Source organism: Scyliorhinus torazame, chromosome 6 (assembly GCF_047496885.1).
Source record: "Scyliorhinus torazame isolate Kashiwa2021f chromosome 6, sScyTor2.1, whole genome shotgun sequence".
NCBI lineage: Eukaryota > Metazoa > Chordata > Chondrichthyes > Carcharhiniformes > Scyliorhinidae > Scyliorhinus > Scyliorhinus torazame.
The window spans coordinates 312,736,047-312,749,795 of NC_092712.1; the positions used below are offsets into that span (position 1 = coordinate 312,736,047).

Sequence of the window (13,749 nt, forward strand, 5' to 3'; positions counted from 1 at the left end):
TTGAATTATTAACGGAGGAGAGAAAAAAAACACAAACTCGCAGGGCTACGGGGAAAGAGCAGGTAAGTGGGACCAGGCGAGTGGCTCTTGCAGAGACCCAGCACACTCAAGTTCAAAAGTCCTCCTCCGCGGCTGTAACCAACGAGGTTATTTGCAGTGTCCTGTTGTGTTATGCACTCTGGGATAACACAGGCTGCAACTCAATGCAGCTTTGACCAAAAGATACTCCAGACTTTGAAGCAAGTTCAATGTGATTTATTGAACCATTAGCACAGTTCTCTAGGAGTTCAACTCTCCTGCTAATCTTGCTATAGTAACTCAGTCTAACTAACCAGTCTGCTCGTAGCCACGTGGTGGGTGTGATGCTTCTGATCTGCCCCTGTCCTACTCTCTAAGTGTCGTCTGTGGAAAGAGACAGGGCACGTGTGCCCTGTCCTTGTATATGGGTTGTGTAATGCCCCCTTGTGGTAGTGTCACTTCTGGGTGTCTTGACTGCCCATTGGTCGTGTCCTATTCTCTGTGTTCATTAGCTGTATGTCTGCATGTCATGACGTCTCTGGTGCTCCCTCTAGTGTTTACTTAGTCGTAGTGTATTTACATTAACCCCTTGTGTGTTTACAGTGATGCATATCACCACATGTCCCATCCTGCTTTCCTTCCTATTGTACTCCCCGTTCAACCGATCTATTCTATTCACCTCAATCAGGGGTACAAAAGCCCACATCCCCACCGTGCGCTGAATAAAGCAGCTTCCCCTCAATGCCTCATTGGATTTCGTAACACCCACCTGTACATTCTCAGCCTTTATTCCCCCCTGAAAAGTCAATGGAACGGAGAGGAAACAGTCAAAAAATGCCAGGTGGCATAAGAGACGGGGTGTTCAAGAAGGACAGGTAGGTGGTCGCGCATTGAGCACAAGAGGGACTAAGGGAGCAGGATCTGGACTTGGTGTAGGAGGCAAAGTTTGAGTTGAGGTGGAGGATGGAAGGGTTCTACAATTCATGGGAATGGTTTATCCTGCACTTTCGAGAATTGGATGCCATCGGACATTGTGGTGGTGGGGGGGGGTTTGAGTGGATGGTTTATTGGTTCTCATGTATGGGATGAGCATGGATTCTCTTTTTCCTTCTTGTTTTGTATTTGGGAAGTAGGGGGAGGTTTGAGTTTATAGGACAAAGGGGTTGTGGGTCGGGGGATTGCTATTGTATTTGTTATTGTTGGTTATATTTTGTTGGATGAATATTTGATGAAAATGTGGAACGTGAGGAGAATAAAATTTTTAAAAATAAGTTTCTTAATCTAATGGTCAGAACTCTGCTGACAATTCAAACTTCCAATGTTCCCACGGTTTAATGCTGGTAGCAGGGACTTGTAAAAGGTCCAGCTACATTCAGCTACTGCTTTGAACCACCATGTTGTTTGGCACCAGTCTACAGCATAACAACATAAACCCTAGACATGCGTGTTTCGTGGCCCAAGCTCACTTCAGAGTTCAGGAACAATGGGTTGGTACACATCTTGTGTCACAGACTAATTGTGAATATTATTGGCACCGATATCATGCAGCTGTGAACACAATAGTGGATAACATTAATCAACAATTCACCAGAGCATAAGCCATTTCGACAGAACCGGTAGTTTTCTCTTGAATATCAGATATGTTAAGATACACACTTTTTGTTACTTTTTCCTCTTGAAAAGTAAGGAACCAAAAGGTTAGTGAACAGCACACTGTTCTCAATCATTGCATGCTTATCAGTGTACGATATCAAAAGAGTAGTCAGGAGTAAAGGAAGTAATTTATGCCCTTGAGCCTGTTCCAATGTTCAGTGAGATCATGGCTGATCTGTGACCTCACTCTACATAGAATCCCTAGAGTGCAGGAGGAGGCTATTCGGCCTATCGAGTCTGCATCGACCCTTGGAAAGAGCACCCCTACCTAGGCCCCCATCATATCCCTGTAACCCAGTAATCCCTTCCAATCATTTGGACACTAAGAGACAATTTAGCATGGCCCAACAAGGAAGTATACTACGAAAGGTCTGACGCTGGGAAGTTCCGAAGAACAAAGGGACCTTGGCGTGTTTGTCCATAGATCTCGGAGGGCAATCGGCAGGTTAATAGGATGGTGGAAAAGGCATATGGGACACTCGCTTTTATCAATCGAGGCATAGATTACAACAGCAGGGAGATCGTGATGGAGTTGTATAGATCTCTGGGCCCAGTCCTGCCGGCGTGGGTTATGTATGGTATACTTCCTTGTTAAATTACTCCTCCCAATATCACCTCATACTTTTCAGGGTTAAATTCCATCTGTCACTTACCTGCCCATTTGACCATCCCATTTATATCTTCCCATTGCCCAAATACATTTGGTTAACAAAAACAAAAATTAATCTCATGATTTCAAAATCAGCAATTTGTGGGAGAGAGCTCTGAACTTCTACCACTGTGTAGAGGTGTTTCCTAATTTCACGCGAGACTAGCTCTGCCCCCAAGTGCTAGACATCCCAAAACAGTTTCCATCAGGGGAACGGTAGTGTTTCAAAACACTAAACACTAGTGTTTCAAAACACTAAATGGGCCAAACACAGGTTTCGGAGTTCAGAAACATTCACAAATGGGGAACATTTCTTTGAGTCTATTTTGGAGAACGGTGGTCAGGGTATGCCTGAATGCAAAATCCCCTGTTGTTAAAAACTGCCAATCAGGGGCATGGTGGTGGCTGGTTTCGCTCACTTGGCTGGACAGCTGGTTCACGATGCAGAGAAAGAACAGCAGCGTAGGTTGAATCCATGTACCGGCTGAGGTTATTCCTGAAGCCTTCTCAACCTTGCCCCTCGCCCGAGGTGTGGTGATCCTCGGGCTAAATCACAACCAGTCAGCTCTCCTCCGCAAAAGGGGAAAGCAGCCTACGGTCATCTGCGACTATGGCAACTTTGCTTTGATGTCAAGGCTTTCCCTTGCAAGATCTCAGATGAAGAAATTGAGGAAGCCAGGAGCAGTAAACTGCATATTTATGCAGTGAAGAAAAAATAACTGTATTCCAAACAAGCACTGTACAATGCGCATGAATACTCCTAATTTACTTATTGCCCCAAGAGATTAATAACAGGTATAAATGTTCAAAAACTGCGGTCGAATTCAACCATAGCAAAAACATCAAGCTGATGTTACAATCTACGCTATCCAAAATTAATGATGTTTCCTAAACAAATGTGCATTGCATGCAAGGCATTTAAGCTACAGCTAGACATATTCTTAGAATCTTTCAGTTCCCAGTTTAATCAGGTACCTGTCCAGCTTTTTAAAGGGGAGTTTTTGATGGTGCTCTATTGCCTATTTAGCCATTTAGGTGCTTCACAAAGTTTGGATATTGAGAGCTCTGAGCACACCACGCTTTCTAATTCGGGCTCCCATTTCAGCGAGATGCAATGCTGGGAGCAGAGTCTCTGATGAAAATTTACCCCACTGAAGACCATCATGGCGTCGGGAGCTAAAAAGATGAGATTGTCATTTGGACAAGTGTGGATTCATTAGGGAAAACCAGGATAGATTTGTTCCAGGCAGAGTTGATCCTGGCTTTCAAAGTTAAGCTCCTGAAAGGAAAAATTGCAGAATTGCGAGGGCAAGGGGGAGGGCCAAGGGCCATGTGTGATTGAGTTTCTTGATGAGGTGACAGGGTTTTGGTGAGGGGAATGCTATTGATGTGGTGTACATGGACTTCCAAAAGACATTTGACAAGGTGCTGCACGTCAGGCTTGTCTGCAAAGTTAGTGTCCTTGGAATAAAAGGGACACTGGACACAAAATCAACAGAGTGACAGGAAACGGAGAGCAGTGATGAAAAATTGAGTAAGGTATGAAGTGGGATTCTCCCAAGGGTCAGTATTAAACCTCTACTTTTCTTCATCTACATTAATGGCTCGAGTGTTCAGGGCACGATTTCAAAACTTAGAGATGGCACAAAATTTGGAAGTATTGTGATCTATGAGATGTGTGATGGACTTCAAGAGGACATACAGGTGGTGGAAGGGCTGGACACATGGCAGATCAGAATTAAACGCAGATGAGCATGAAATGACACATTGATAGGAAGGAAGAATGAGGAGACACCTTAAAGGTAAAGAGTACAATCTAAAACGGGAAGGGGGGGGGGGGGTGGGACCTGCGTGTACATGAGCAGGTTGAGAAAGTGGGTGATGGGGCATAGAGGATCCTGTGCTTTAGAAAGAGAGGCATCGCAGACAAAAAATAGTTATGGTGAACCTTTATAAAACACAGGTTTGCTCTCAACTGGAATAGTGGGTCCAATCCTGGGCTTTAGGAAGGATCTGAATGCATTGGAGAGGGTGCAGAAACGATTTAGGAGAATGGGGGCGATGAAAAACAGACCACTCCCACCGTCCTGTCCCCACACCACCATCCCCACTCCTACCACCACCACCGCCGCCATCGGAGCTGTTTTTAAAAAAATTCTTTTTAAAAAGTGGAATATTAAAGAGTATGGGAAAATGAGCAGGAAAGCAAGATCAGCCAAGGTAGCTCAGACTGATAACTCCTAAAAGGTCGCTGGATGGATCAATTTTTTCTGAAGCATATCGTCACATCCAGTGGTATCTTTTGGCCCTATGGTAACGACGCTACCACTGACTGCCTTAACCAGAGTGGAGAACGTCGTCATCGGTCCCAATACCTCTCGCATGCAAAGCAAGCGCTCCCATCATTCAAGCCAATTCCCCTAGCTGGACAAAGAATGCGTAAACAGAACCTGGTCTCTCCTGAGGATTGAACAGAGGACCATCCAAGTTATGAGACTGATGCACTGCCTGCGATGCTAGGGCGGCATGCTTTAAAAATTTCCGCCCAGATCGGGAACGTGTCCGATCTTAAAATGATGAGAACACATACTACATTTGATTTAGTCGAAATATTTGGAACTGTGTGGTAAACCGGTACATGCTTCAAGTTAGTTACTTGGTGCGTCTGCCCCCAACTGGGGAAAGATTAGGAAATTATTGCGAGAGTATAAAAAACAGTTCACACTGGGTTTTGGGGTGTTCGGGGGGGGGGGGGGGGGAAACAAGAGGATTCTGCACCTCCACTTTGTAGGCATGGAAATAAAGGGGGGAAAAAAAACTTCAAACTTCAGATTTATCCTATCCTCAATCTATAAAAAAAATAATTAAATTAACAAATGACATAACATATAACATAGAATTTACAGTGCAGAAGGAGGCCATTCGGCCCATCGAGACTGCACCGGCTCTTGGAAAGAGCACCCTACCCAAGGTCAACAACTCCACCCCATCCCTATAACCCAGTAACCCCACCCAACACGAAGGGCAATTTTGGACACAAAGGGCAATTTATCATGGCCAATCCACCTAACCTGCACATCTTTGGACTGTGGGAGGAAACCGGAGCACCCGGAGGAAACCCACGCACACACAGGGAGGATGTGCAGACTCCACACAGACAGTGACCCAAGCCGGAATCGAACCTGGGACCCTGGAGCTGTGAAGCAATTGTGCTATCCACAATGCTTATCCACATATGCCCCACACATATTGTGTGATGTCATGATATGCAGATAATGATATGCAGATAGGCACCTAATGAACACAGAGAACAGGACATGACCAATGAGCAGGCAGGACACTCAGGGGTGGTATCTCACTATAAAAGGCACGAGGCACTTACACTTCGCCACTTTCCACTGATGAACATCTACAGAGTGAGTCAGGATGTATGTACAGTATCACACCTCCAGCACGTGGCTAAGAGCTAATCTGGTTCAGTCAGACAGAGTAACCACACTTAGGTTAGCAGAGTCAAACTCACAGAGAACTGTGCTACTGGTTCAATAAATCAGATTGAACTGACTTCAAGGTCTGGAGTATCTTTTGGTCAAAGCTGCATCCAGTTGCAGCCTGTGTTACCCCAGGGTACATAACACATCATGTGACAGCATTTAAAGTCCTAGATCATGAACCCGCTTGACAGCATTTAAAGTCCTAGATCATGAACCCGCTCAACTCATTGAAAATATTAAATTCTTCAAAAGCCCTTTCTAGTCAATATTTTTTTTTAACTGCAGTGTCATTCTTTTGAATTTTGATGGTCACATTAAAAGCAGTAACCATTACATTGGTACAGATTACTCGTGGGCACTTGACCAATATATTGTTTAATATATATTGTCCTGGAAAGAGTCACTAAGAAACCCGCTCTCGTACAAACTCGTTGACACAACAAAATTACATGGGGAATGTTGACATTATAATTTACAATGATTCTGAGAAACGCAACCAAAACTCATTGGCAACAGAAAACACCATTCCTCAAGAAATATTCTCAGGTCTTCTTCATTCTAGCCCTCCTGAGCTGGTGTGAAAATACAGTAACTATACCCGTTCACTCTTCTGCACCTTTTGTTTTGTCAAAGCTAACCATCTCTTTCTACTTAACGCCGCTCACTGGGGTGGTGTGCCTCAGGTCTGGCAGCTTCCATATGGGGATTGTTGAAACCAAGTTCATGTTCTCCCATTATAGGTTTAAATTTATATCACTTAGCCATTCACCGGAGTGAACATCAATAATGTGCTTTTATAAAGTAATGTCATGTGGGAGTACCTTTAAGAAATGGAGTAAGAAGTCTTACAACACCAGGTTAAAGTCCAACTGGTTTGTTTCAAACACTAGCTTTCGGAGCAGTTCTCCTTCCTCAGGAGCAGTGCTCCGAAATGGGTGTTTATAAATGGGTGCGTGTATAAATATCTGTAGTGAGAGTACCTTTAAGAAATGGGTGTTTACTACTGCAGTGATGTCAGAGAGTGGGTGGAGCTGGGCTGTCTGTCAGCTTTATACTTTCGTTTTAGGCTGTTTGCTGCAGGGTGTGTTTCAGTTCTGTTTTCAGTATTGGAGCTGAAGCCAGACAGAGCAGGTGTACTGTTGATCTCTCTACCATGAAAAGACTATCTCTTGATCATTTGGCGAATTCAGAATTATAAATGTTCTCAGTAGTGAATGTAAACCTAATGTGCTTCTGTTGAAAGGGGCTTCTTCTGTCTTCTGGATGTTGTTTGGGAAATTATTAAGGATTACTTAGTGTTGTATTTGAATTGATGGTTGCTAAGAGGTTCGCTGCATGTTTTAAAAAGGTTAACTTGAGTTCCTAGAATAAACATTGTTTTGCTTTAAAAAATACTTTTCCATTTCTGCTGTACCACACCTGCAGAATGGGCCGTGTGCTCCCCATACCACAATCTATTAAAAGTTGTGGGTCAGGTGAACTCCATGATACACTTTGGGGTTCTCTAAACCCTGGCTCATAACAGTAATCCTGAACCAGAAAAATATACATGTGAAAAACTGAATGGCTGTGGAGGCACAAAGAGACAATGGAATGTGAGGTGACGGAGAGATATTTTTGAAATCTTTATTCTGGGGAGTGGCTCCCAACAGTGAGAAAGCCAGCATTAATTGCCAAACCCCAGTACAATGGAGTGGCTTCGTAGCTGATTTGAGAGGGCAGACAAGAGTCAACCACATTGCTGTGAGTCTTCCATTACATAGACATAGAATTTACAGTGCAGAAGGAGGCCATTTGGCCTGACGAGTCTGCACCGGCCCTTAGATAGAACACCCTACTTTTTTTTTTTTTAAATATAAATTTAGAGTACCTAATTATTTTTTTTCCCCAATTAAGGGGAAATTTAGCATGGCCAATCCACCTAACCTGCACATCTGTGGGTTGAGAGAGTGAAACCCACAGACATGAGGAGAATGTGCAATCTCCACACAGACAGTGACCCAGGGCCGGGATTTGAACCTCCCGTCCTCAGCGCCGTGAGGCAGCAGTGCTAGCCTCTGCAACACGTGCTGCCCCGCGCCTACTTAAGCCCACGCCTCCACCCTATCCCTGTAACCCCACCTAACCATTTTGGACATCAAGGGAAATTTAGAATAGCCAATCCACCTAACCTGCACATCTTTGGACTGTGGGAGGAAACCGGAGCAGATATGGGGGGAACGTGCAGACTCCGCACAGACAGCGACCCAAGCCGGGAATCGAACCTGGGTCCCTGGCGCTGTGAAGCAACAGTGCTAACCACTGTGCTAACCTGCCGCCTCTAATGCTCATTAGTGAACCAGGAGGTTTAAAAAAAAAATAGAGCAATTCACTACTTTCAGGGTCACTGTTACTGATGCCATTTTTTAAAAAACGTGTTTAATTGGAATTTTAAATTCCCCAGTTGCTGCAGTGGTATTTGAGCTCAGGTCTCTGAATCTATTAGATTCTCAAAGGATCTTCAGAAGATGTCACATTGTTAAGAAATAATACGTATTGCACACCAATCTGTAAAGCATCAAACCAGCCCTTGCTGTGCACCACTTTCTCTACCACAGGGAGTTCCTGAGGGATGGTTATATAATAAAAACATTCACATATACGTCAGTGTATCATACTAAAATGTAGACGAATACCAATGTTATACTTACTGACCCACCTGTCAGTCATACCCTAGCAATGCCCCCATCACCCAGCATTGTTAGGAACGGTCTGAGGAGGATTTTAAACTTAAAATGATGTTTTAAACATCCAATTAGTCATAAAACCAAAACGTAACTTTTTAAAAAGTCCTAATGTTGCCTGGTCCAATTGTATCCAACCTGACCCTCCTGTTTCAACTGGGTGCCACAATCACTGCCTATAATATTTAATGTTTCAGACCCCAAAAGGGGGGGGGATGGGTCAGAGTCGGAAACAGGGGGTACCAACCTCCTGTCACGGGGGTGGCATCACCATGGCCCAATGTGTGGCTCTCTCCGTTCCGTTGACAAGGTTCTGGGTTCACGTCCCACTGCAACAACAAACAGAAATAAAACTGACTCCTATCTCTCTCTCCCTCTCCACCCCCCCCCCCCCCCCCCCCCAGTGTTGTACTGAGAGAGTACATTGGTGAAGGTGTCGTCATATGAATTGGGTGAGCTGTTAAATGGAGGCTCTGTCTGCTCTCCGAGGTGGGTATAAGAGGTCCCCCACAGCAGTATTTTGAAGGGGGAGGAGGGGAGAGTTCTCCCTGGTGTCCTGGCAAAAACAGATCATCGACTGCATGGGTTCCCTCCGGGTGCTCCGGTTTCCTCCCACAGTCCAAAGACGTGCAGGTCAGGTGGATTGGCCATGAGAAATTGCCTTTAGTGACCAAAAAGGTTAGATGGGGTTATTGGGTTAGGGTGGGCTTAAGTGGGTCGGTGCAGACTCAATGGGCCGAATGGCCTCCTTCTGCACTGTATGTTCTATATTCTATGAATCTTGTTGCATGGGATCTCGCTGAGCACAAATCAGCTGCCACATTTCCTATAGTACAACAGTCACCACTCTTCAAAAGTGATTGTGTGAGGTGCTACGTAAACGCAAGTCTTTCTTTCCGGTTGACGTCAAAGCCAGGAAATTCAGCAAAACGAGTGGGACTGGCTTCCAACAACTTCCCTACCACCTACATGAACCTGTCCCCAAGTCGTCGCTCAAGAGCCAATTAAAATTCAATGTTCGAGGCCTCAAAAGTGGTTTGCCAGAAGGGGAAGAAAAGCTACATTCGGTGCAGGCGGGTGGCTCGGAAATGTTGGAACCCAGGCACATTGTTCGGGAAACTTGACATGTGTTCGCAGCTGTTACAGTTTACACAGGATTGTCTCCAAATGGCAATGGATGCCTGGGCTGCCACATGCTCTATTCCCAGTGCCGCTCGCTCACCTTGGGCGCAAGAGGCCCTGGAAAGGGGTCAATAGCCAAAGCGGAATTCTTCACTATTTTGCAATACCGTGGAGGAGTGACTTTCCTTTGTGCAAATTCAAACCCCTTAAACCTCTATGGTTACACGAGCCACAATTGGACTCTCATGGATTCAAGTCCTTTGGGATATTTTGCAATGCGTAGGCATACTTGCTTCATTCCCCAGATGCCAGTAAATCAAATAAGTGAACCCAATGTTCCAGCTCTTATTGACGTAATTGGTTTCCCTTTGTTAATTTCTCCATTGATTGAAAGCCAGGTTGCTTCTCCCACTGTACCAGGTTACAATGGTGATCAAACTGCCAACCCTCACTAAATATTGGGCGAATATTTAGAGATCCTTTGCTAGGAATCAGCTCAAACTCCGGTAGAGGGCGGCGGGGGGGGGGGGGGGGTTACTGTCAACAATCCCCCTTAGAATGACATTGAAAACATTTTGGCAATGATAATACTCTGTCGACATCTCCTGGTGCAGTATCACATGGGAATGATTCAAAAGGCTACCACAGAATGTGTCATCTGCATCGGATTCAGGGTTTAAACAAAAAAAGCAGCTTCTGGAACGGTGAACAATATCCGTTTTGTGTGTTCACCAGATCCGTGTAGGTACTAAAAACAGAAACCAAAAGCGCCCATTTTCGGCAACTGGGGGGGGGGTGGGGGGCAGCATTTTCACCGACTAGACAACGGTCTTCACATGAATTAAACATGTGCCAGGAAACACCACTCAGCAACCGGCAGAGAAATTTCCACTTTTATCTGAAGATACATTTTGGGGGATTAAAAGAAAAATGGATTGCCGGGGGGGGGGGGGGGGTGCAAAAGGAGAGTTTTTTTTTTTAAAAAGCCAAGCGGCATTTGCAGGCCCCTGAGGAGAGAGCGCGCGTTTCGCCCGGCTGGTCAGAGCGGCGGCATTCGCCCTTCGTGCTGCACACACGTGGGGCCCGAATGGAACCAAAGCCCCCCCCACTCCCCCCTCCCAAAAAAAACAAGACAGACAGAAAGACAAAGCTACAGATTTTCCGGGGGGGGGGGGGGGGGGGCAACACCAGAGGCTGGGGGGTTTGGAGGGAATTTATTGGGGTAATGGAAGGGGAGGTAGCGTTTTACCCAGTCACCAGGGTATCGGATTGAACTCAGTTGGATACAGTAACACCGCTCCCCGGATACATTTGTAACCCTTTTGTTTCGGGATGGTCCGACGCATCCGTCCCTCCTGACCTCCCTCCATCCATCCTTCCCTCCCTGCCTCAGCAGCTGCAAAGTGGTCGGCAGAGGGGCCCGGCTGTCATTCAGAATGGGGGAGATTTTAGACGAGGGGGGGGGGGGGGGTTAAAAGGTCCAAATCCGGCCCTCTGCCCCTCGCCACGGGATTGGGCCATTTCGGGAACTAACAGCCCAGGGTTTGAGGTGGGGAACATCCTTTAAAAAAAAATAACAAGAAAAGAAATAAGGGAAAGATTGCCAGCTCACCTCCTCCGTGCATTTGACACAGATAGGGGAAACGCCACACGTTGCCCAGTCCCACCGCAAAGGAGATACAGGCGAAGACAAACTGCATCGGATTGTCCCAGGACGGTCTGACCTCCTCCATGTCTCTGACTGACTGAGCGGCTCCCTCTGTGTGTGTGTGGGGGGTGCAGCTGCCGCCCGCTCTCTGTCTCTCTTTAACCTCGGCTCGCTCTAAAGTTGGTGACTGAGCAACCTCCAGGAATGTGCCACATGTGTGGGGGGGGGGGGAGAAAAAAAAATCAAGATGTTTAATTTTTAATCTGATTAACTGGGACGCGGTGACTATTGGTCGAGAGTCAGGCAGCGCGCCTCAGCTCAGCCGAATGAGGACAAAGGCACTCAGAAAATGTGCCTCTCCTCTTGGCAATGCTGAGGGGAGGGGGCAGCCAGTCTCCTCACTGAGGGGAGGGGAGGGGAGGGGACAGCCAGTCTCCTCACTGAGGGGAGGGGAGGGGAGGGGGCAGCCAGTCTCCTCACTGAGGGGAGGGGGCAGCCAGTCTCCTCACTGAGGGGAGGGGAGGGGGCAGCCAGTCTCCTCACTGAGGGGAGGGGAGGGGAGGGGGCAGCCAGTCTCCTCACTGAGGGGAGGGGGCAGCCAGTCTCCTCACTGAGGGGAGGGGGCAGCCAGTCTCTTCACTGAGGGGAGGGGGCAGCCAGTCTCCTCATTCTGAGGGGGGGGGGGCTGCCAGTCGCCTCACTCTGAAGGGAGGGGGGCTGCCAGTCGCCTCACTCTGAAGGGAGGGGGGCTGCCAGTCGCCTCACTCTGAAGGGAGGGGGGCTGCCAATCTCCTCACTTTGAGGGGGGGGGGGGGCTGCCAATCTCCTCACTGAGGGGAGGGGGCAGCCAGTCTCCTCACTGAGGGGAGGGGGCAGCCAGTCTCCTCACTGAGGGGGGGGGAGGGGGGGGGAGGGGGCTGCCAGTCTCCTCACTGAGGGGAGGGAGGGGGCTGCCAGTCTCCTCACTGAGGGGAGGGAGGGGGCTGCCAGTCTCCTCACTGAGGGGAGGGGGCTGCCAGTCTCCTCACTGAGGGGAGGGGGGGGGGGAGGGGGCTGCCAGTCTCCTCACTGAGGGGAGGGAGGGGGCTGCCAGTCTCCTCACTGAGGGGAGGGAGGGGGCTGCCAGTCTCCTCACTGAGGGGAGGGAGGGGGCTGCCAGTCTCCTCACTGAGGGGGGGGGGGGGAGGGGGCTGCCAGTCTCCACACTGAGGGGAGGGAGGGGGCTGCCAGTCTCCTCACTGAGGGGAGGGAGGGGGCTGCCAGTCTCCTCACTGAGGGGAGGGAGGGGGCTGCCAGTCTCCTCACTGAGGGGAGGGAGGGGGCTGCCAGTCTCCTCACTGAGGGGAGGGGGCTGCCAGTCTCCTCACTGAGGGGGGGGGGAGGGGGCTGCCAGTCTCCTCACTGAGGGGAGGGAGGGGGCTGCCAGTCTCCTCACTGAGGGGAGGGAGGGGGCTGCCAGTCTCCTCACTGAGGGGAGGGAGGGGGCTGCCAGTCTCCTCACTGAGGGGGGGGGGGGGGGAGGGGGCTGCCAGTCTCCACACTGAGGGGAGGGAGGGGGCTGCCAGTCTCCTCACTGAGGGGAGGGAGGGGGCTGCCAGTCTCCTCACTGAGGGGAGGGAGGGGGCTGCCAGTCTCCTCACTGAGGGGAGGGAGGGGGCTGCCAGTCTCCTCACTGAGGGGAGGGAGGGGGCTGCCAGTCTCCTCACTCTGAGTGAGGGGGCTGCCAGTCTCCTCATTCTGAGGGGGGGGGGGGCTGCCAGTCTCCTCACTCTGAAGGGCGGGGGGCTGCCAGTCTCCTCACTCTGAAGGGAGGGGGGCTGCCAATCTCCTCACATTGAGGGGGGGGGGGCTGCCAGTCTCCTCACATTGAGGGGGGGGGGGGGCTGCCAGTCTCCTCACTCTGAGAGGGGGGGGCTGCCAGTCTCCTCACTCTGAGGGGGGGGGCTGCCAGTCTCCTCACTCTGAGGGGGGGGGGCTGCCAGTCTCCTCACTTTGAGGGGGAGGGGGCTGCCAATCTCCTCACATTGAGGGGGGGGCTGCCAGTCTCCTCACTTTGAGGGGGGGGGGCTGCCAATCTCCTCACATTGAGGGGGGGGGGCTGCTAGTCTCCTCACTCTGAGGGGGGGGGGCATGCCAGTCTCCTCACTCTGAGGGGGGGGCTGCCAGACTCCTCACTCTGAGGGGGGGGGGGGTGCTGCCAGTCTCCTCACTCTGAGGGGGGGGGGTGCTGCCAGTCTCCTCACTCTGAGGGGGGGGCTGCCAATCTCCTCACTCTGAGGGGGGGGGGGGGGCTGCCAGTCTCCTCACTCTGAGGAGGGGGGCTGCCAGTCTCCTCACTCTGATGGGGGGGGGCTGCCAATCTCCTCACTTTGATGGGGGGCTGCCAGTCTCCTCACTCTGAGGGCGGGGGGGGGGGGGCTGCCAGTCTCCTCCCTCTGATGG

At 49.4% G+C, this 13,749-nt stretch overlaps 1 protein-coding gene across 2 annotated transcripts in view; it reads right to left on the reverse strand.

Moving 5' to 3' along the window:
* Positions 1–11,584, reverse strand: part of LOC140425602 (sodium- and chloride-dependent transporter XTRP3A-like) — a 78,695-nt gene extending 67,111 nt beyond the window's left edge. Inside the window, exon 1 of one of the 2 annotated variants that reach the window (XM_072510088.1) lies at positions 11,272–11,584. In XM_072510088.1, coding sequence (XP_072366189.1) covers positions 11,272–11,392 — 121 coding nt within the window. In that variant the 5' untranslated portion in view covers positions 11,393–11,584. Of the gene's footprint in view, positions 1–8,784; positions 8,863–11,271 lie in introns of those variants that run through there. The other variant, XM_072510087.1, reaches the window with a different exon arrangement.
* Positions 11,585–13,749: the final 2,165 nt, after the last annotated feature.